Source organism: Falco biarmicus, chromosome 3 (genome assembly GCF_023638135.1).
Source record: "Falco biarmicus isolate bFalBia1 chromosome 3, bFalBia1.pri, whole genome shotgun sequence".
NCBI lineage: Eukaryota > Metazoa > Chordata > Aves > Falconiformes > Falconidae > Falco > Falco biarmicus.
This window is the reverse complement of record NC_079290.1, coordinates 110,624,226-110,647,838: the sequence shown is the minus strand read 5'-3', so window position 1 is coordinate 110,647,838 and position 23,613 is coordinate 110,624,226. Positions and strand designations below refer to the sequence as shown.

The window sequence follows — 23,613 nt, the reverse complement described above, 5'->3', positions numbered from 1 at the left end:
TTTTTTTTGCATTAGTCTTACACCCTGGGGAAGCAGGATAACACCCTCCCTCCAGCCTTTCTCTGCTGGGGAAGGTGTGTAATACAGAAAAGGGCATATATTAAGCAGGAATTGCAAAAAATTAAGCTGTTTATGGTTTAAGTTCAGCTTTGCTATATGAAGAGAGGCTGGGCTTTTTAAAAAAAAAACACTATAGAAATAGCAAGAACATTATGTTTGGTCTTGGCTGGTCTCACCAGGTATGCTGGGTCCTGCGTCTTTTCCACCTCTCCCCACTGTGGGGATGCGGCAGGGGCTGGAGGAGGTGAGAGGGGAATAAAGGAGATGCTTTAATTCGGGGAAGGAGGTAGAGGGCAGGGCAGGGCAGCCGGGGATACCCACTTATGCGTGGGCTTTCAGGCTCGAGTCGTTTCAATATAGAGATCTTTACCATAATGGTAATAACCCCAATAATTACTGTTATTAATAATAATCCTGCTTAGTGCTTGTTCTTTCCCAAGCGTTGTGGCAACAGGACCTCGGTAACCCCCGGTGCACACCCCCGGGGTGGTGTGGGCTGTCCTAGCCCAAGATGGGGAGACTGGGATGGGAAAGGGCTCGGGATGCTCCTGTGCAAGGGCTGAAGTCCTCTGGGGCTTGAAAGCAAATTACAGCCCTGGGTAGCAAGGCAGGCCAAAACCAGCACCCCAGGACAGCACCTGTGCCTGGCCTGTAACGCCTGGTTCTCAGCCCCTAATGGGTGTTTGAGGTGGTGGGTTGTGCTGGTGTCTCCAGTTATCTCTTGTGTTGGTGTTGGTGCTTGCCACGTTGTCTGGGCGCCTGAGCATCTGTGTGTTGGGACATTCCACGAGCCGTTCTTCAGGTGTTTAATCCCTGCAGCTTCTCCCAGGCCATTTATTTTAATCTTACTTAATGAACAAATACGAGTGTGTTCTAAACCCAGCACCATCCTTTAATTATTCCTAATATTTGATGACAACAAACTAATTCCCAAATGATGACATCAGACATTAAAGGCACATGTTCCGAGCGCCAGGTCATTAATATTTCTCTTCCCTCGGTCCGTATTTTGCCTGCTGTAAGCAGTTTTGATATAACGAGCTTGGTGACTGCATCAGCTGGCACAGTGGAAATGTATTTACCAGCCGTAAGCCACCGGGCTGCATTATGGGCTGGGAATCACTGAAAACTGGGCGTCTAGCTGTCACGGCACTCCACCCGAGGACCTCTCCCTCAGAAACACCCCAGGACATTGGGAAATCCAAGAGGGGAGCCGCTTCAACAGCTTTGGCTCATCGACTCACTCCACTGACACCAATTTTCTTGCAGCCTCCGCAAGCATCCTGCCAGGTTCAGGATGGGAGGTGGAGGGCTGGAGCGGTCCAGGGTGCCATAGCACATAGGATCCCCTCTGTAGGGCAGATCCCCTCTGTAGGGCAGATCCCCTCTGTAGGGCAGCCCCCCCCCCCCCCCCCCCCCCCCCCCCCCCCCCCGCCCCTTGTCCTGTGCTGGAGGAGAAAGAGGGGAGGCAAGAAATGCCTGCCCAGGGAGCGGGGTGCCCAAGCCAGCCACATCGAGTACCCCCCCCCTCAGCAGCTCCCACAAGGAAGCTTTTCTTCATCCTGTGTCATGCAAAACGTGTCAGGCAAAAAAACCCTCTGTACAAGCAATTAAAATACTTTGCTAGTGGCTTCTGGAAGAGAGATGGAGATTGGGAGCTAAAAATACATCCCAGTTCAGCTTAACCCTCTTCTGTGCTCTGAGCCTTGAATGCTGTTCAACCCACCGCTGAGCCCACCACAGGTCACAGAGTTTGGTGTAACGAGGAAGAAATCGTATATTCTAGCTTTGCCCCAAAGACAAAAATCATTTAAAAGTTGTTCTGAATTTAAATTAATTAGGCCAGGTTCTACCTGCTACCTGCAGAATGAGAAGCTTAGCAACAACGGGATTGAAACTGTGCACTTGGGCATGCACAAATTAACGATGCAGCATCCTGCAATTATCCTTGATGAGCTGCCAAAGCAATCACTGTGTCCTAAAACACACCTGCAGCTGGCCTGTATGGGCTTATCGATGCATATTTGCTGCTATACTCAATACAGATGCAAATATTTGGTTACTAAGGAAGCAATGAATATTGCCACAGTCTCCAAGGAAATACTATAGCGTGTCTCAACCGCTGCAAGGTAGTGGATGCTTCGCAGTCGCTTCTCAGCATCTTTATCTCCTGCTGCATCCCCGCCTCCTGCGTTCACCCACAGTTTTGGGTTGGACCTGGGGCAGAAGTTTTTGTTTCCAAAATATTGACGCGATCTCCATAGAGATCATCCGCAGCCTGGGGGCGAGGGGACGGGGGTGTGCTGAAGTCAGCCGGCCTGGGTCCACCCCGTGCAGCCCCGATGCTCTGCCGACGGGCTCAGGACGAACACGATGCATGAGCAGCATCCCTCGTTGTGGCTGGACTCTGCTTTGCAGCGCGGGTGCACATAAACCTCCCAGGTGTGGCAAAATGAGATTTTTCTCTCTGAAAAAGTGACTGGAGCAAAGCAATAGCCCTGCAGGGGGAGAAGGTGCTGGGTTTAAGCAGCAGCTCCTACTTCACATGAGCTGATAGAACTGGTAGAAAACATATAGGAGGAAAACTAAAGTTTTAGGAGGAGAAACCTCCTTTAAAGGCAACAAGGAACCTGCAGGGAGGAAAAAATGCTGGTTTTGTAACTGCTGAGGTAACTCATTCCTCCCACATCATCAATAGCAGCCAACCTGCCAAATATTTTCTGTTTCCACAGCGTGATGTGATGACCGATGCAATTGCCAACGTGATCCAAAGGCTTCCCTTATACGGCTGGAAATGACAACCTCGGTGACTAACCCGGCCCTTTCTCCACCGAATGACACCTCGGCGATAGGCAAAGAGGCACCGGCTTCGCGTCCTCGTCAAGGATCGGGTGCGTTAGGTGGGGTCTGACTCACTGGAGGACTCACCGGGGCAGCTGGCACGTTCTTGACCGTCTTCCCACGTGCCTGTTGCTCTGATTTCTCAAGGAGCAGCCCTGATGCTGGCGCAGCCACAGCAGCGTGCGGAGGAAAGGGGCCGGCTGGGGTCGGAAATGCTTTGCCAGCCAAAAATGCTGCCAGGATGTGGTGGGGCTCATTGCAGCAACTCATCGGCTGCTAATGCCATCGCGCTGCTGATGCTCAGGCACCATCGCATGTGTTTGGGTTAAAACCCAGCCTTTCTGGGGGAGGCACTCTTAAAAATCCCATGTGTTTCAGCAGCCTGGTTTGCCCAAATACCCTTACTCAGGCAGGCAGCGAGCTGCAGTGCAAGGGTAAGAGCCCTGGGTAAGCGATACTAATCCCACTGTAACCACTGAAGCTTGCTGGTTGTGGAATGGCAGCCTCAACGAGAAGCTACCTCTTGTTACTGCGGAGTCTGGGGTGAATAAATCACCTTTTTCCATCTCTGAGGCTGGTGAAGAGCAGGCTCAGGCGGTTGCCGCAGCGCAAGGCAATAGGAAGGGGGAAAAGGGAGGGATGCTGAGATCGCCGGAGCTTTGGTGGAGATGCTGCTTCACCGCAATGCTAGAAAGCCAGAGCCGAGAACTGTGCTGAGGTTATTGGGCAGGGCATTGGCAGGGCTGGGGCGCGTTATGGGTGTTACACCAAAGGATTTTTGCTTGTTTGTTTTCAAGGGGGATTTATTCAACTCGGCTGCACCGCGTGCCAGCCCGGGGGAGCATCGCCCATTCGCCGTACCGCAGTGCGTCCGTGCTGGCGAGCTGCTGCCTTCGCTTTGGTTTGGCAGAGAAACGGTTACTCTGAAGGAAGCCAGACCCAAGGGAACAAGAACTTTCCACCAGTGGCAGACTAACAATGTACACAACCAAATCCAGGAAAACGAATATTAAAACCACTTAAGCAGATGTAGAGAGCAGTCCTGAAAGAGTCACCAAGGTCTGTGGGTGAAGGATGCTAAAGATGTGAAGGTAAAAATGGGTGTAAAAATCAAACACAAGGGTCCAGATTCCTCAGGGGCTGCTCCAGCCCACATTTGGGTGAAGCAACTGAGAGCAAAAATAAATCCAGTACAGTATTATTAGCATCTCTAGGGGTGGTCACCGTTATTTAATTGCCGGATTGTTTCTGCATTCAGAAATAGCCCCATTTCCCATCCCTTTTCCTCCCTGTCCAAATAGGAAAGGGCTAATCAGTGCTTCATTATTTATATCTGCAATTGGCAGCCGGCGGAGAGCTTTCCACAGCAGGAATCGGAGGAATCTCTACAGGAATGTCCCCAGCCTGTGGGTATCCCATGTGCCGGACCACGGCTGCTTGGCACGACACGGGCAGCAGCGGGTCAGCTCTGTGGTTGCAGGAGCCCTCGTGAAAGAGGGATTTCCATTTCTCCGAGCCCAAGTCTAATTAATTGTTGCGATTAATTCAGGATGATTCACTTTCAGGGGCTGGGAGGAAACCATAGCCCAGCGGCGCAGCGGGATGCTGGTGGTGACCGTACACATCCCATTAGGAAAAACACTCATTGATTTAACGACCTTTGGATGCGGCCCTGGCGAATCCATCCTCACCGCCGCAGCGATGGTGCTGCCTAATGAGCAACCACGATACGCAGCGTCTCACCAGGCAGGTACAAAAGCATTCACTGCCTGGTTTGTCATTCCCTCTGATGTTTTCCTGCTTCCTTAAGGGAAAAAAAAAAATTAAATCTTGTTGTTCAACAGGATTTTCCCAGCTGTTGACCACGCAGTTTTGCTGGGTTCTGAAATCATCGGGCTCGTGGCAGCATCGCCGCCTGCCAGCGAGGATGCCCTGTGCCTAAAGCATGGGGAATTACCCAGCCGGGGGGAGAAACCTGCTCTTGATTGGCTTCTGCCCCTAAGAATAACCTCGTTATTGGCAGTTTTAGTCAAATATTAATTTCATTTATTAATATATTTTTATTCTATTAATTTTATTTTCTTATTTTGCAAGTAGTGCTGTGAATCTGCAGGGTGGTACATGCCATGGAAACGTTTCCCAGGGAGCTGCAGTTTTTTTCTGGAAGTCCAGCTCTGCCCGCCACATCCCAGTCCCCAGCATCAGCAGTTCCAGCTGTGCCCTAATGCCCAAGGTATTAAGGATGTTTTCCCGTAACCTCAGCAATGAGTGCAGGTTACAGCCGACATCAATTGAGGCTAAAGCCTTTTTGTGCTTGGGAAGAGCTAATCTTTTCAGGTGTTTCTTTGAGTCACCCTTCTGAGAAAGCAGCTCCACCCAGTAGATGCGATCTTTTTTCCAGGAGGTGCTGGGAAAACACGGGTTTGTAACATGTTTATGGAGCCCTTTGAAGAGCCTTTGGTTACGGTGCTAAGCGCGGCTCACGGGTGCTGGTGCAATTTTGGCTTTTGGATGCTTCTACCCGTGACATTTAGTATAACTATTGCCCATGTCATTTAATATAACTATTGCCCGTGTCATTTAACAGAAATATTGCCCGTCTTATTTCATAGAAATATCGCCTGTGTGGTTTAATCTAAATGTTACCTGGCAAGCATCCTATTTTTATTTCAAAAACTATTTGAGCGATTAGTGTTACTACAGCTTTACACCAGCACCGCTGAGAGTTTTCCATGGGCCTCGCTTGCTCACAAAGCATCGCTCCATCTGTGGCGGCACAGCAGAGTAATCACATTATTCGATTAAACAATATCCTTTGATTGCCAAGTGGCTCAGAGGTCCTGGAAGCAGCAGTTGGGAAACGCTTGTTTAATAACTTAGTTATCGTCATATCAATGTTATTTGGCGCTTAGGCAGACGCTGCATTGGGGTAACAAAATTCACCCCTTACAATGGCATCGTATCGATTAGGTGATTTCCCTGCTGCAAAGGCAGGGGCAGGGGGTGTTTCACAGGGCAGGGCCAGGCCCCCCCCCTCGTTGGTTTGACGTTCGCTAATTAACCGGGGGCGCGCGGAGGGACCAGGAGTGCTGCCGAACCCGCTCACCGCCCCCCCCGCCCCCGCGAAGTCCCCGCACCGCCCTGCGGTGCGCACTCGCTGCGCCGGGACACGTGGAGGGACCCGCCGCTGCCATGCGGCACCGCGAGGGCGTAGACTGGGGGAGGGGGCGGGGCTTCGGGCACGGCAGGTGGCTGTGGGGAGGGGGCGCGGCCTTGGGGAAGAGGCGTGGCTTCGGGGGAGGGGCGAGGCTTCAGCGAGCCGTGGCTGCGGGGAGGGGGCGCGGCGTTGGAGAAGAGGCGTGGCTTCAGGGAAGAGGGCGCGGCTTCGGGCAGAAGCGGTTCTGGGGAGGGGGCGTGGCTTGCGGCGGGGGCGCGGTCGGTGGCGGGGCGTGGCCCGGGCGGTGCGGCCCGCAGCCGCTGGCGCCGGGGGCGCGGTGAGGCGGAGCCGGGGCCGCCCAGTGCCCGGGCAGCGGCAGCGGCAGCCGCAGGAGCGCGGACAGGCGGTGGCGGCGGCGGTTCCCGGTGCCCGGTTCTCCCCTCTTCCCTCAGCGCCCGCCGCGGCGGCCGTTACCGCGCCGCGCCCGCCGCAGCGCTCCCTCCGCCGCAGCGCTCCCTCCGCCTCGGCGACCGTTAACCGGCCGCTTCCGGCCGCCGCGCGCGCCGTGCCCCGCTCCGCTCCGGTCCCCTGAGGCGCTGAGGCGGCCGCCGCGCCATGAACTCGCTGCTCTTCGGGGAGATGGCCCGCGCCTTCTCCCCCGCCGCGGCGGCCGCCTCCTGCCCGCTGGGGCCCACCGCTGGCGGCGGCCCGGGGAGCCCGGCGGCTGCGGCGGCGGCTGCGGCGGCTGCGGCGGCGGGGGGGGCCCCGCCGGTCACCGCGGCGCTTCGTAACGACCTGGGCTCCAACATCCACCTGCTGAAGGGGCTGAACGTGCGGTTCCGCTGCTTCCTGGCCAAGGTCCACGAGCTGGAACGGCGCAACCGGCTGCTGGAGAAGCAGCTGGCGGCCCAGCAGAGCGAGCGCGACCGCCGCCTGCGCTACAAGACCTTCTCCCGCGACCAGGCCGTGCAGACCGACGGCGGCCCCCCCCCGCTGCCCGGCCCCGGGCTGCCCGCCGCGCCGCTGGCCTCGCCGCCTCACTACAGCCGCCTGCCCGGCACCATCTGGAGCTACACCCAGGTGCGGCGAACCGGGGGCGGCGGCTTGGAGACGGTGCAAGGGCCCGGTGTCTCCTGGATCCATCCCGACGGCGTGGGGGTGCAGATCGACACCATCACCCCCGAGATCCGCGCCCTCTACAACGTGCTGGCCAAAGTCAAGCGGGAGCGGGATGAGTACAAGAGAAAGTGAGCGGCTGGGGGGGGGGGGGCTGGCAGCCGGGGGGGGCGGGGGGCGATGCGGGCTGCCCGCTCCTGCACTGCGGGGAAACGGGCCAGCCCCTCCTCGGGGCCGAGGGAACGTGGGGAGACGCCTGGGGGCAGGGGTCCCCCACCAGGGGCTCCCTCCCCAGGGAGGATGCTCCCAGGGGCACTTGGGAACGTGGGGAGACCCCTGGGGGCAGGGGTCCCCGGCCCTGGGCTCCCTCCCTAGGATGGATACCCCTTGGGGAACATGGGGAGACCCCTGGGGGCAGGGGTCCCCTGCCAGGGGCTCCCTCCCTAGGATGGATGCTCCTTGGGGAGCATGGGGAGACCCCTGGGGGCAGGGGTCCCCTGCCAGGGGCTCCCTCCCTAGGATGGGTGCTCCTTGGAGAGCGTGGGGAGACCCCTGGGAGCAGGGGTCCCCCACCAGGGTCTCACCCCCAGGGAGGCTGCTCCCAGGGGTGCTTGGGGAACGTGGGGAGACCCCTGGGGGCAGAGGTCCCCCACCAGGGGCTCCCCCCCAGGGAGGATGCTCCCAGGGGCACTTGGGGAACGTGGGGAGACCCCTGGGGGCAGGGGTCCCCGGCCCTGGGCTTCCTCCCTGGGATGGATGCTCCTTGGGGAACATGGGGAGACCCCTGGGGGCAGGGATCCTCGGCCCTGGGCTCCCTCCCTGGGATGGATGCTCCTTGGGGAACGTGGGGAGACCCCTGGGGGCAGGGGCCCCCACTCGGGGCTCCCCAGGGGGTTGAGGAGGAGGGTTGCACCTCAGCTTGGTGCCCAGAAAACTGGTGGGTCCCTCCCTGGGTGGCTGGAGAGGCTTATCTGAAAAGGAGCATTGTCAGCTGGCATTAAGGGGGGGGGGGGGGGGAGAAAAAAAAATCCTTTTTGGAGAAGGGAGGTAATCTGTTGTTAATATTGCATCGTGTAGTTACTCCTAAATTTAGCTTGCCTTCATTTTCTGGTCTGATCGCTCCAGTAGTCGACCTCGCGTGCCAGCTCCCCGAAATTAGCTCAGTGCTGCAATATTTGGGTTGCAAATACTGCAGGGGAAGGTTTGCACTCGGAGATTTTCCTCGGAATTACTCAAACCCAAAGCCCTAACGCCAGCCTTCCCAAAGCCTGCTCACCTGGAGGGTTGTCTCTGAGCGTGGTGGGGAGCCCTGGGATTCTCATGGGGGGGAGTTGTGTGTGTGTGTCCCCACCCGGTGATGGGTAACATTCCCTTTGCTGTATTTGCCTGCTCTTGCCTGCTCAACGTAGCGGTGGTGGAGATGGAGGCCAGAAGGGGGGGGGGGGGGGGGGGGGGCAAAAAAAAAAAAAGGCAGCTAGTTGGGATTCTGCAGGGAGATTCCTGCATTGTCTGACGAGCTGCCTGTCCTTTGGGGCTGGCATGGGCGCTCCTGTTGGGAGTTTTGTCATCTTTAGGCTTCAGATGTGTTTCCTCCTTTTGCAGCCTTGTATTTTATTTTTTTTTTCCTGCGGAGCAAATGTAATCCTTTCGGGTTTTTTTTGTTTTTTTTTTTGGCTCGGCTCTGTGGCCTGTGAAGCGTCGCTGAATTTCTTCTGTCCAGGGTAACAGGACTGCAGTGTGCTCTTTGCATACCTCTCGTCATCAGCTTTTATAACAGACCTCTTCTTGTCAATTAGTGCTCTTTGGAGGGATTTTATAGGCAGGCGTAGCTGTTCCAGTAGTAATTTCTGGCCTGTTTGTTAACTAAAATACTGTTTGCTTTCAGTGCGTCTTAAAGCTTGCTTGCCTTGATTGCTCAGTGCTGAAGAACCTACTGAAAATGGATGGAAAAAGAAGTTGGTCTCTCTTTTTTTTTTTTTTTTTTTTTTTAACAGTCTTGACCTGTAGATGCCATGGTGGCACAGGGTTGTTGTTGGTTTTACGCTTGGTACCAAGGAGTTGGAGTAGTGGTGGTGCTTCAGGGGAAGTTGCGTTCGAGGGTGGCTTGGTTAAGGAAGGTGTGTGTTGGGTGTGGGTTATGTCACCAAAAGTTGGGGATACTTCTTCTTTTTGATGGATGTGTGATTTATTTTTTCCTCTTAGGGAAGAGGAGACTTGTGGGCCATTTAAGTTCAGTCTTCCCGCTGATTCAGGGCTGATTCTGTCTCTTGTGCTTCGCTCACTTCTGTACAACAAATTTTCACCCCCGAGTCCGTATTCATGTGTGGCTGCTTGCACGCTCCTGAGGATTGCCCAAACCAAATGCACTCACTGTAGCGAAGGGGGCCTCTTTGTAGGCAATCACAAATCTTACTCTTACCACCCTTCTTGCTCTTGAAACAGGTTTTTCTCCTGATGCTTGGAAATAAAATTGGAAATAAAATTTGATTAATACATATCAACACTTACCACACTAGTATTATATCAGCAGTGTGTCTTTTATGGTGCATTCATTACTATGTAATTGGAATGATTATTCCACTCTTCTGTGCCCTTCAGTCATCAGACGGACACCACATGTTAAGCTCTTTTGGGGTAGACTGACTTTTTCATTTGTGGCCTTGAGCACACTTTTGCATGCTTATGGAGTAATACTGTGCTGTTTTAAATTTAATTCTCGCCGTCAGAGCAGATTAGTCAATTCGATTGCATTAGCATGAGCTAATGGGGTGTTGCAGTGTTTGTCAGCAATCCTGTCAAGGTTGGTACCAGTGTTTTCTTGTTTGTTTTTGCAGGGAAGGGGTTCTCTGTCGTGGCACGCTTGTGTGTGCGTACGTGTATTTAAATACACGCTTTGGGTTTACCTTATCTTGTTGCAAAGCCTTTGATGATCCAGTTTTATTTAGGGAAATGAGCTCCAGGTGGAACGTGAGCCTTGTGCCCGTCTCTTGATGGTGCTGCTGGGTCCTGCCGGAGGTCGGGCAGGCGGACCGGTGATCTCGCAGGGATGCGCCCGTGTTTGCAGCCCCTTCACCAGCAGGCAGCTGCTCCTTCGGAACGGCGTTGCTCCCGCTCGCAGGCACCTCCGCACTGCAAACACCGTGTTTACATGATGGACCAAAATGGGTTTTATACGCTGTGTTTGCTCCACAACCAAGAAAATACCCATTTTGCTTAACTCGGGAACCAGCAGAATGTGGCAGCCTTCTTGAAGCCATCAGGCCTGGTAACCTGACCAGTAAGCCACCAACTCAACCCACGAAAATGCTTAAGCACGTAGCGATACGTTACATTTATTTCCTAAAACAGTGGAGGCTATTTTACCTTTCCAGGATGACCACTTGATTAAGGAGGTAGTAGCTAGCAAATGTTTCAGGTTTGAAGTACTTGGCTACCAGGAAAACTCCGGGCAGATGATTACATCGCGGAGTTGTTGGACTCTCCTCAAGCGAGTAGTTTCAAAGACGTGTAGCCCCTATGGGACGTGGCTGTTGTGGAAGGCACACACTGCTTGATGTCATACTTGTGAACTGAAAAATAGTGGTGGCACTCAGGGGTGAAATAATCCCTCCTTTCCTTTCTTTTAAAGGTAGCTTTACTGCTACTCTTAAAAATAAGAATGGAAAATCATCTAAAGTTCTTTCCAATGAAATGCTGCCTGTGCAATTTTGGGGATTACCAATGGCTTCATTTTAGGAAATTTATATTCCACTACTTTGTTCCATTCCCCAAAATAATTTTCCTTGCATATCCTAACACAAGAAACTGGAGTTCTGAGGCCTAGAAAATATTAGAGCGCATGGTCAGTAGAGCAACTAGACTGTATTTTACCCAGGGTTTTGTTTGTATCTGAAGCACGACTGTGAAAATGTTCCCTCTAAGGAGCCCAGCAGATATTTCAGATCAAAATTGCTTTTTTTTTCCCCCCTCAGATCATGTTATTTTACACAAGTGGTATATAAATCAGAATCTTTGGCTGGTTAACATGTTGTCTTAATCTTATAATTATTTTTTTAGTAATAATTATGATTTTACACTATGGATTATGACTTCAGCTGGGGGAGTCAGCAACTGGAGGAAATGTATGGGAAAATAAGCTTAAAATTAGTTTTCTTTAGGATTTATTGGAGGGGTTTTTTTGGTCATACTCTGCTAGCATTTCAAAGAGCTTTTGGGCCTAGATCTGATGCCAAATCCTTTGTAACTTTGAATCTGTTACTCCCCTTTCAACAAGAAAAGGTAAAATTGTTGACTTTATTGAGCTATTCTGACTGCAAATAAAAATACTTTCAGGGACCGTTACGTGAAAATGGAGGTAAATGTCAGATGCCTACAAGTTGAAAGACACAGGTGAAGTGTTTTGGTTTTTTTGTAGAGAACAGCAAAATAACCAACCATACTGCTTCACCTCCCTTGAGGTGAGATTGTTGTGGGATTTTGTGTCGGGTGCGTGAATCCTGGATCTGCCTGTCCCCCCGGCCGTGGGGAGGGTGATGAAGCAGGTTTAATTACAGGCGTGCGACGCGGCTGCTGCCCTGCGAGGGGCCTTGGGCTGCTGTGATCCCTGTGGGTTATTTAAGAAGAAAAACCCTCTTTTTGGTGCTGCCCGGCCCCCGACGTGCCTTGGGGGTCCCTCGCTGAGGCGTGGAGAGGGCCATGCCGTGGTTCCCGCTGGTCAGCGTGCACCGGGTGGTTTAACCTGCTTGCCTGTGGGAAGGGGAAAGGAAAGGTGCTTCCCCCCTGAGCTGGTGGAGTTGCGGTGCCACGGAGGCTGGAGTGCTGGTGGGCTCTCCTGGCGAAGGCAGGATGGCAGGGTGCGTGTGCGCAGGGCGCGGGTGGCGTGTACAGAGCGCCGGCGTCATGTGCGGGGGTGGCGTGTACGGAGCAATGGTGCGGGGGTGGCGTGTACGGAGCAATGGTGCGCGGGTGCAGGGCATGGCGGTGCGGACGAGGTGCCTCACCTTCCAGGCTCGCCCTGAGCTCTCCCTGGAAGACCTGAGCGCGTCGCCGTGTGTTATGACAGCCAACATACTGCTGCGTGTGGCCGGCAGGAGCCTGCTGACTCGGTGAAATCCTTCTGCAGTCATTCACCCTTCTCTTTTTTTTTTTTTTTTTTTTTTTTTTCTCCTTCCTTCAGCTGCAAGAAGGCTGCTGATCTGTGGCGAGCCTTAGTCTGTACACTGGAATAGATTTGTATATTATGGTTTCACAATTGTTCTTAATTGGTGCAGATATTGAATCTGCCAGATGTTAGTCGTCCTTTCCAGCAGAGACTTAACTGTTACTAAGAGTTGAACTGGAAATAATTGTTTTACCTCAGGATGGTATTTCATTTGGAAGATTAATAAAGTCCACTTGAAAAAGAGATTATCTTAAATTTGCTGCAGCTGGAAAGGACAAAGATTATCATTGTCAAAGGCAATGCGCGTCAAAACTAACTGGATCTCGTTTTTTTAAAGAAGGGAACTTAATAAAAATGTGCTTAAGATAAGCCCTGGAGGAATGTCTGAAAACTTTTAAAGCTAAAATATCAGTGGTAACAAGATGCAAATGTTACGCATAGACCCAATAAAAAACAAATAATTTTTTTATCCCTGTAGAAGAATGTAACCAGCATGCTAGACTGCTGTCCGTGTTTCAATTGGTTACAGAGCTGCTAATAATGCAGTCTCCGTGTAAAGCCACATATATATATATATATTTAAAAATTTAATTCTGGTATTTCTGCTTTTCTTTTTATGTTTTAAAGGGGGCGTTATGTTTCAGTGTGGGTTTTCGGGGAAATTCAGTGTTCCTTACTGCTTCCAAAGCAGCCAGGCAGCCTGGTATTGGAGACTCTTGGATACCCCTTCCAAGACGTGAAGTTTGATGTTAAATGCTTGCTCTGGTGAAACCTGAGACTCTGTCTTGAAAAGACTTTTTTTTTACTTGCTTTGGGAGGACATAAGTTTTCTTTGTGAAGAATGGATAATATTGTCTATTGTGAAAAACTTGGCCGTATAACAAAAACATACATTCCCTCGTAATTGTTGGTTGGAAAGCTGTACTGCTTGGAGCTGTGCAAATTAAGCACTGTAAGAGTAATGTTTGTTTGGGTGTCAGATGTTTTTCTTTAAACGATGCTATATTTGCTTCTAAAATGCTGCCGCAGAGACGTGCGTTTACAGTATACATGGATCTCTGGAGCGTTCCAACGAATCTCCGGTTTATGCCATTTTTTCTGTGGTATAGCTAGAAACTGGGACTTCTGGGTTGTAGTAATGTGGGAGAAGTTTTGGAAGGAGGGGAGGATGCTTCCCTTTGATCCAGCTTTCTAGCAGTGCTCCGCAGTGGGCTGGGGCTGTATTTTGTTAAATATTTAAGTAGGTAAATCTCGGCGTGTACATTACTTCAACTGGCTGGGAGCGGGAGCAGCCAGGGCTGGTTTGAGATGGCTGTCTTGGCTGAGGTTAGCTCCTTATGCTGAGCTTTATCCTTGGCCAACTATTAACTCAGAATTATAATGGAAAAAAAATTAAAAAATTTCAGCTGAACTAGATGGAATGGGGTGAAGAGAAAAATCACCACCTCATGCTGTGGCTGGAGTTTCAGAGAAACTTGGGGCAGGATCTGTGCCGTGTTCTTCAAAGCGCAGCTTCCTTCGTGCCAGGGAACCGCAGGCTTTCTGTGTGTATTTTGAATTTACCTTTTGATTCCTCCTGTGACTCATGGGAGGAAGCTTCGGACTTTCTGAAGGCAAAAATCCAGCCTTTCAGAGCAGCTTAAGCATTGAGCAGGTCTGGGAGCAAAACCCCCCGCACACCTCTGATCTTAAACCCAAATAAATTGCAGAAGACCTTTGCGATTTATGGCTGAGGTGAAGACAAACACAGAAACAAGTTATTTCTAGCTCTTTGTCATGCAGTTTGAGTGCTGGGCATGTACCTAAAGAAAGCACTGAACCCACATACGGCTCCACAGCTGCTTTTTTGTGGTTAAGGCTTTGTGGTGATGCTCTGCCAGGTCTTACGTTGGCTTCCTGCATATTCTTTTCTGTGACTAAATGATTTCTTTTTTTTTTTTTAGCTCGCTAGAAATATTCACAGGATGTTGTTCTTTATGGTTTTAAGTCTCCATCTTAATATTTAAGACCAGCTTTTTTGTTTGTAAAAAAAAAAAAAAAAATGTCTTCCAGTTTGGCCTTTTTTTTTAAAAAAAAAAAAAGCTAAGAAACTGAACAGTAGGTACCTGTATGCTGTTTAGTCTAACTGAAGCAGCCTTGTGACCTCTCCCAACTAGAAGTTATCTTGTTGTCAGAACCCTGAACTGATAAAAAAAAAAAAGATAATAAATGGGACAAGACCTTTTGCTTAGTAAACAAGGCACAGGGAAATAATGTAGTGCGTGGCTCTGCTTTTAAACCAGTTCTCAGACTCCACTCTGCTCTATCCCACCCTATGCCTGGCATCTGTGGGGTATGTCCTATATTTTTCCTGTGTCTACTTTTGGTTTGGATGAGTGCAATCCAGCTGCTTTCATATGCTGGCGTTATCCTGGGCACGTTTTTCACCTCCCACTCATGCGTCTGAAGCGAAGGAACTTGCCTCCACTTTATTATGCGTTCAGATTAGGGGGCAAAACCGAAATCGTTGTCGTACGGGGATACCTTGGGCACACTAGATGTCTGTGTGATCTAGTGATAGATGACTGAATTCCAAATATGTTGTTAAAATGCCTTGGTTTGGGGTTAGAGGTGAATGACCCTAGTTAGTGACCTCGATGTCTGTGCCTGATGAATAAGTCATTTAGAAGGGTGGGATATTTTTTGGATACAAAAGGAATAAGGAATGTGTAGGGTGTTTTGGAATCCCAGGCTGTCGCCTAGTCTAGAAACGGTTCTTACCAGATCTTTCTGCTTCAAAGTAGGCTTGGAAAAAGCTAGGGTGATCTAACGGTGCCTGCTGGTGTCTCACCTGGGATGCACATGCTAGTTGGTTGTGAACGTGTCAGAACAATTCGGTGACTTTTTGTAGCCCTGTTGCAGAAAGCGGCAGCTGGGAAGCAGGTATGTTTACTGTGACTGGATTGACAAGGTGCTTCGTTTAGAAAAATTATTTAAAATGAAATTATTAGCGTTTCCTTAGAAAACCTGTGGGAATCTTGTGTTTTATTCGCTGTTAGTGGTGTTGGTCCGTGTACAAAAAGGACGTCGGCTCTGCCTCTGGATCTACTTCAATAACAAGAGCATCGGGCGAGCTGGGAGAGAACGGTGCCCTGTGCCCATTAACGATGCGTCCTGCTTGTTAATGACACAGAACACGGACTAGTTGCATTGTTACTGTGTGAAAGTGAATCACAGATGATGCATTTCTCCAGCCTTTTGTTCAAGCATTTCCACATTCTAACTCATCTACATGTGACTCGATGGTTACTGGACGCAATTTGGAAGCGTTCTCCTGGTCTCGGCATACCCGCTTCCCCCAGAAGTTTGTTAATTTGAATCCCCTTCCAAGCAGGTTTGGGGACCGGACCTAGTCACGCCTGCTTTCCGTGGCATGGCTTCAGAAATAAGCCCGCTGCCGCGTTTTGGAGCTTGTTCTCCCAGGAGATACGTTCAGTTGGCCCTTTTTTTGGCTTTTTCTGTCTGGAAGCCACCAACGTGCGTTGCTTTCGAGAAGGATTTGAGCCGTGGGTGATCAAACGGATGGCTGGCGTTGCTGCTGTTAGTAATCTGATGCTAGTTTCAGTGGCTTTATTCTGAATTTCCACTGGAATACAACCGAAAGCAAAACTTGGCGTTACAGCCTGAGCCTAAATTCCTTGTAACTTTGCAAATCTCTTGGTGCTGTGGACAAGCCAAATGTTTTGGTTTCCCGATCTGAAATGGTTTCGTGAATCTGAACAGCAATTCCAGAGCCTTTGTGAGCAGGTGAGCTGCAGATAAAGCTCTGGATTGCGGGTTTAGCAGTGCCCACGTATGCCGCTGCATTGCAAACCCAGTTTTGTTTGCACAGAAAGTTACGGGGGTTTGGTATATGTGGGCAGAGATCAACATTGGTTGAAAGACATGACGGCTCCCAGGCTCTGTGCTAAAAAGAGAAGGAATTAACCTAGCCCTCTTCATGTGGGCGAGAAAACTTACTAACTTACAATGGCTCATTAACACAGAGGACAGAGATGATGAAGGAGGTGATGATGTATAATAGGATTGGATCCCCCTTTGCCCTTAAATATAGTAGATGTGTTTAGTCCATGCGGTGACTCATGCTGGAATTAGAGATCAAAGGGATCCTGGCTCAGTATTTATTCCAAATCAGTGGTTTCAAATATATTTCTGTCTGTGGATTCTTACAGGTGAAATTTGTCTGCCTGTCACTGAGGGGAGAAAATAGGACTATGCCATTTATTTTTTTTTTTTTTTTAAATGAAGCTTTCTCTGATACTGAGAACAGAATTTAAATTTAGCAGTCCAGGTCTCTTCAGTCACAGGAGTCAAGCCCTGGCAAGTCAAATCTGATTTAAAAGAATACTAGGTATCGGTGTAATTTTACATAATTCTGTAGAATGGCATGGGTGCCTTAATATTGAATCATAACAAATATTTTAATATTAATATTTAATATTTCATAAAGTATTGTCAATAAAACAGCTACAAGAAAATCCCCCTCTCGCAGGTACAAAAAAATATTTTATTTTCCACTCTAAACTTTTCAATAAGGCATTGACCATCTGATGAAGCATTGGGCAGTCTGGTTTATTTATTTATTTTTTCTTCTCTTTAAAGAAAGGGAGAAAATGGTAGTGCAAAGCGCTTAAGAACTCCTTAATGCCCTGGAAAATGTTTTTCCACTAATCTGTATTCTTAACCAGAGCGTAGAACTGCCGGTTGTCAGTGGGAGACCAGCTTTTCTTGTTAAAAGGGACAAAGTGACCCTGGGAATGAAGCCCCACTTGCAGAGATGCTGTACAGAATTTTATCCTTTCAAGAATGGCTATGGGACGTAAGTAAGCTCATTTTGTGATAACTATCCCTGAAGGACAGCGAGCTCCTGGTGGTAGCTTGTGATGAATCTGCAAATAAACCCATTTTCCTTCATAGCCTCTCTTCCCCTTTTGGGCATTAGATCCTTCTATCCATTTATATGCAAGGCAGTCAGGCTCTCCCCTGGTAAGTTCCAGTGGCCAGAAGGAATTTGCCATCTTCTCTGCTTCCTATGTGAGGTAGGAGCCGGCAGAAGCCGCGTGGTCCAGGCTGCATCGCTGTGGGTACCACACGCTGGTGCAGATGCACGGAGCCGCAGCCCTGTGAGAGGTGTCACCCGTGTGCAGACGTACAGCCTTTTTCTTTCTCCACCGATCGACGAAGCGTTAATTACTGTTGGCTCTTTCTCCTATAAAATTCGCTGTGAGATATGGCCCTAGAGCCGTGGGCAGGGGTCTCCTCCCCACGGTGGGCTGCGGGTTCGGTGGGGTTTGGGTCCCGATTCTGCTGCGGGTGCAGGGCAGTGGGAAGGCAGGGCCACGAGGTCCCTCCATCACCCTCCTCCTTCTCACGGGCCATCTGCGTTAAAACCAGGTTTGTACTAGGATCCCTTGGCTGTCCATCTCTTCCCCTCCGCCAGCCCAGGCTCGCCACTGCCGTTGGTTTATACCTCCCGCTAATAATGATTTGTCGCGTTTCACACCATCTTAAAACGGGATTCCGTTTGCAACCTCTGCTTTCTTTGCAGCGGTAGGCAGACAGAGCTCACTCCCTTTCGGAGACCAGGTGAGGCTTCACGAAGTCTCTGCCTGGTATATTTGAGGATATTCCACTGTGGACCAGTGTTCATGAAGGGTTTTTTCATTGTTTGCCTGTGAATTCAAGAAAACAATTAGGTTCTTGGGAATTTACGTGACCAAAACAGCAAAAATAACTTACTGTGTTTGTGTGAATTTAAGACTGATCTTTGTATGAGCATTTAAAAATTCCTAATCTTGAGTTTTATGCCCTCCTAGTTGTCATCTTTATTAATTCGTTTCCATCTAAATGGCATAGTACCCTGGTTTAATGGTGATGCTGTAAAGGCCGTAATTAACTAGGAATACTAAACTCTATTAATCTGTCCATTGTGCTAGAAGTGATTAAAGCAGCTTAAACACAGCGAGTGTTCTCGCATTTCTTGAAGGAGCGTGTGAGGAGTGCTGCGTGTCTCAAGTGCCATAGGAGCCCTGGAAGGGCAGCGTGTCTCTTGTCCTTTGTTAATACTTGTGTTCTTAGGCTCCCGAAGCTGCACGTAAAAGCTGCACTTAAATATATTTACCTTTACAAAGGTAATAAAACTTACAGTGTAGATAAGAGAGGGAATATCTAGGAGCACTTTGCTACATACGGGGTGCGTGTCCCACCTGCCTTCCTGACTCTTGAGTGCTCTCAAGATAAGCGTTATCTGACGTCAATAAACAGTTTCCTTGATCTTTAATAGGTTAAGTAAAGGTGTTTAGGATCGGGGCAGAAATTAAGATGACTTCTAGCTCTCAGCTTTGAGTCTGGTTCTTAAAGAATGGGGAGGAAGGAGGGCAGATGGAGAGAAACCTGAAGACCAGGTGAGGAGAGCAGGGTAAGGATAAGAGCAGGTAAGGAGAGGGGATGTAGCTGCAGTTATTCTAGGCGCTCCAGGCTGAAGAACTGCCGAAGTGAATGAAAATGCTGTGGTAACACATTCCAGCAGGATCTGTTTCCTTTCCACAGAAGAGTAATCCCCATCTATTATCACTTGGTCTTATCAGAGCCTTTCGGCATTAGTTGGAGGTGATAACAGCGGAGTGGTTACAGCACAGCCAGCGAGGGGCATGGCTGTATATAGAAAACATTTACTCAGGAAAACAGTAAGTCAGATGAAGACCTTTTACGAGAGAGGATGTTAAAATACCAGTGTGTTGGACTTAGCACGGGGCACGTTCTAACAGCGAGGCTTAGCTGGTGATACGTGTAATTACACGATTCGTCTTTTTTTTTTTTTTTTTTTTTTTTACAGAAGTGGATCAGGTGTTCCCCAAAATGGTTGATTTGCCTCAATACTGAAATGAAAGACGATGGGAATATTTGTTGACAAGGAGGTGAGGGTTTCTGTGCAGTAGATTGCAGTAGGTGTTGAAAATGGTGCTGTGTCTGATCGCTTTGTGCTGTGCCAGTGATGTATTTCTTTTTCTTTTAAGCTCACCAGCTAGCCCAAATGCTCTGTGATCTGCTGTATTCCTGAAAGCAATCCTTGAGACAAGCGATCGGTTTAACTGGGATTTTTTTCCAGCTGTTAGCTGTGGGACTCAGGCAGGCATCCTTGGTTCGCCCACCAGAGTAATACTAGGCTTCACGCTGGCTTACTGGGGAAACCCCTCTTTGCAAGAGATCTGCCTGGGGATCTGTTGGGTGGATCTCGACTTGAAACCCTCGGACTCGCCGTGAGTGTAGATGTTCCAGTGGCAGAAAATCCCCGCTCTGCCTGGCGAGCAGGAGACCCACGGGGCGACACCAGTGCTCGAATCAGCCGGGTTCTCCTTTTCGTAACAGATGGCTGTGAAGTCAGAAGGCAGTTCTGAAAAGAAATAATCCTCACCCTACATGGGAAATATTCCCTGTAGTTAAAAGCCTGCTGGATTCCTTCTCTTCAAGCTGTGATGTAAGATTCTTCCACGTGGTCACATGCATCAGCTGAGCTAATGCACTATTTTAACTTGGCAGCCTCCAAGAGGACATTCATGAACGCTTGTGTTAGGTGTTTATAGAAAATAGAAAGGAAATTCATGCCACCGAAGTTTGCCTGTACTTTCCGACAGCTTAGCGTTAGATCTTCTTATGGCTTTAAATCTCTTCTGTAACTCCTTGTCTCCTCGGCTGCCAGACTTTTGGCAAGGTGTCCGCATTTCGCTAAGAGCCCTTAGCAGCAGGAGGAGGCGAGAAATTACAAGTGAAATGTCCTGAGCACCATAAAAATACACCATCCCCGTTTTAAAAATACGTTTGTATATTAGAGCACGCTTGTCTTGACATCTTTTTAAAGTTGCTGCAAGGCTGGAACAATATAGAATTATACTCCTTTGTTCCGGTAAGCGTTCTTGACTATAAGTAGATTTCAAATCTGGTTTATTGTACGCTTTATTTTTCTTATTCTTTTTTCTTCCCGCCCGAAAGCCCTCCTCCATACTAACGTTTTTATCAGCTCTTGAAACGTGTTCTGTGGATTAAAAAAAAAAAAGGGAAGGAGGACTGAGATTTAGGAGTGGGGGAAAAAAAGGAAAAAGGAAAGGTGAGGGAAGGGGCAATACACTTATCTGTGGGAAAGTGTGGATCCTTCTTGTGCTGCTGCAGACTCGGGGAAACCTTGAAAATCAGCTCAAGCCTCGTGTACTGGATTTTATGTAGAAGCTATGAAGCTCTTGGGGTGCTTGGCTTCAGAAACGTGTCGTGACCAAGTCTGATGTGGTCGTATGTGCTGGTAATACTTTTATGACCTGTTGGATATATTACTGGGTATTTTATATTATTCTTCAATGTGCTGAAGTTGAGTTGAAGGACCGAGGGTTTGAAGTGAGCATGCCAGGGAGGAAAGGAACAGGACGGGACCCCCCTGCTTTAGAAACCCCATTATATCGAGGTCAGATCACTAGTTAAGATCCAAGTTGGAGGTCCTGTTCGGTGGCAGGCCACAGAAAGCTTTTATCCGTTACAAATATTTGCTTAACACTACCAGTTTACAGTGGCATGGAGGTTTTTTCTGAAGTGCCCATGTTAGTAGTCTTGCATCTTAGCAAACTATTAAAACTCTATCGAAGGCCTGGAATGAGTGGCTTGGTGGTGGTGTTTTTTTAATGATTTTATTTAATTTATTTTTTCTTTTAAGCCAGTGAAGCTTCAGATTCTGGGACAGGCGTGCTGCTGCCTATCTTCTGCTGTTTAAATACACTGGATTAAATGAAGAGCATTAAGCAATTTTTAAGTTTCTCTAAACAATGGATGGATTTTTCTGTGATTATTACATGAGTCAGTTATAATAATCCCTTTTTTGTTGTGCGGTTTGTTGCTGAAACTGAGCACTGAAGGCTTGATGGTAACTCCCTTCTAAACAACCCGACTTCCAATTTGCAGAAGACATTTCTCTCGCTTCGTTCTGTTCTGCTGTAGCCTGTGTTTATTTCGGTAATGATGTGAATGTTGGAGATGAGCTGTCCAAAGGAATCACATGGCTTTACTGGGACACCGGGATAATAGCATGCAGTGTTCCACAGCTCGGGCTCCTTGCGCAGACTCCCCTTTGTCTGCGCAGGGTCCCTGAAAGCCTGTTTTGACCTTTTCCAGTACAGCAGACCACAATTCTACAAGTTTCTCAAATTAGTGCTTGTACCAGGCTATTTCTGTATGTTGACTGAAAGAATGTGAGTTGGTGAATAGCCTCTGCAATAATTGCAATAGGATTTAAAAGCGCTGGATGGGCTACTGCTTCCTGCAAAAAAAAAAAAAAAACCACCAAAAAATGCTCCAACATGCCCAGCTTCTGCCTCTCGTTTGTTCAGAGGTGCTTGTATGTCCCAATGTCGGACCCATATAATGCCATTTACCCCCCCTGCCATACCGTAGGTGGGTAGATAAACATAAAGCAATTTCTCAGGAGGAGTAGAGAATAATGGGCAGCTTTCTGATTTTTGCAGGAGGTTAAAAAAAAATATAAAAATAGACTTCAGTCAGTACTTTTCTTCTGGCTCGTGGTCTCTGTTCTGTTCATTGTCCTTCACTGAAGTTTTACAGCATCCGTCACTGTATTTCAGTAATATTTTCTGCAAAGAGAATGGTCTTTAGGAGTAGTGAGTTTGCTTGGCTGAATTTCACAGCAGTTTTATATAATTATAAGCCTGTGCCAAAGCATTAGGACAAAACACCTGAATGTATGACATACCAAAGACCATAAAATCGCAGCTTGTTATTAGGCAGAGTTGTAAAATGAATGTATATACATGATCAGCTGTCTTCAGTGCATGCGGTTTGTAGTACGTAATGTTTGCTAGAGATTTCCTTACATGGTAATTCAGTATTTGATAAATATAATTGATAATTATAGCAGTGCTATACAGTAATGTAGTTCTGTGCTTTTCCGATTACCTGTTCAATATGAGTCAGTGTCATTATTTTATCTGCGGTTACGACAACAGTTTTTACAGGAATATGATGTTCTTTGGCTGTTTCATAAGCTGCACTTGCAGTGTGTTCTGCAGGCCTAGAGTGTGCCGAGCACTTCTGTATGCTTCAGCGGCAAATGAAGTTGGGTTTTTGCGTGCAAATCCCCATGTTAATGTATAGAAATGAGCCTGGTGTTCTCTAGAAAACAGCTTGGTCAGAACTGACTTGAACATGGACTTGGCTGCAAGCTACAAATGAAGTACGGTGGCTTTTGAGGCTGTTGGTCTGATCTCTCGGAAATGGGATTTCTTCCCACTTGTGTTGGTTGCTCAAGCTCTCCTTTTCCTCTCTGTTTTGCGATTGTGCTGGTGGGTGGGTTGCTGGCATGACGAGTGCCCATCAGCACCGTGAGACCTGTCAGAAGTAAGGAAGAATAGCAGCATGGAAATAGGATGCTGCCCTCTGATACAGTGAAATCAGGATGTGTCCATCTTCTTAAATTTCCTTGTTATTGTTGATAGAAATATATATATATATATATATAAAGGGACAAAAAAAAAAAGCGGATATGCCTAGAAAATGGGGGAAAAGCCTTGGACTTAAGGATAAAAGAAGAGAATCGAGAATTTGAGCATTGTCCCAGGAAGGCTGATGTAGTAGCTACCTCGGCTACAATAAAATATATACAAAGATGACTCAATTCTCGACAATTGAGCTGAAAAGAAGCCAAAAACGCAACGCTGTGATTCTCATCTTGCCAAGAGTGTCATGCTATATTGATCTGTGTCAAATGGGTGTTTGGTTCTGAGTTTTATCATGTGTTTCGTGCTTAAACCTAATCATATTTACGGTGCCACGCGGGGGCTGTATCGTATTCCTGGAATCAGAGCTGACTTGTCAAGCAAACAGTCTGACGTTTCCTTTCTGAAATGTTGCTGCAGGTATCTCGGAGGCACAGAGACCGGGAGGTCCTGCTCCCCAGCAGTCCGCTGAATTCACACGAGTTGTAGATACCGAGTAGCCTGTTGGCAAAGGGAATAATAGTTGTGTGTCCCGATGACAAAGAGCAGCTTGCTAGAAGTTGGGATCTTGGCTAATTGAATCGTTTTGCAGCTCGCGTGTCGGTGGTGTGTTTCCGATAGCTGTAAGGCTGTCTCAGGCTACGGGCTGATCTCAGTAACTGGAAATGTAAAGTTCATCATAACACTTCCCTTTTGCAGTGGGGAATTTCCTAGAGGTAGGCTTTTGAGCGGTGTTTTCTCCCGTCTTA

General features: G+C 48.6%; 1 protein-coding gene across 1 annotated transcript in view; it reads left to right on the top strand.

Moving 5' to 3' along the window:
- The first annotated feature begins 6,559 nt into the window (after window positions 1–6,559).
- IFFO2 (intermediate filament family orphan 2) overlaps window positions 6,560–23,613 on the top strand; it is a 37,124-nt gene continuing 20,070 nt past the window's right edge. Inside the window, exon 1 of the mRNA XM_056332569.1 lies at window positions 6,560–7,305. Coding sequence (XP_056188544.1) covers window positions 6,674–7,305 — 632 coding nt within the window. The 5' untranslated portion in view covers window positions 6,560–6,673. The remainder of the gene's footprint in view (window positions 7,306–23,613) is intronic.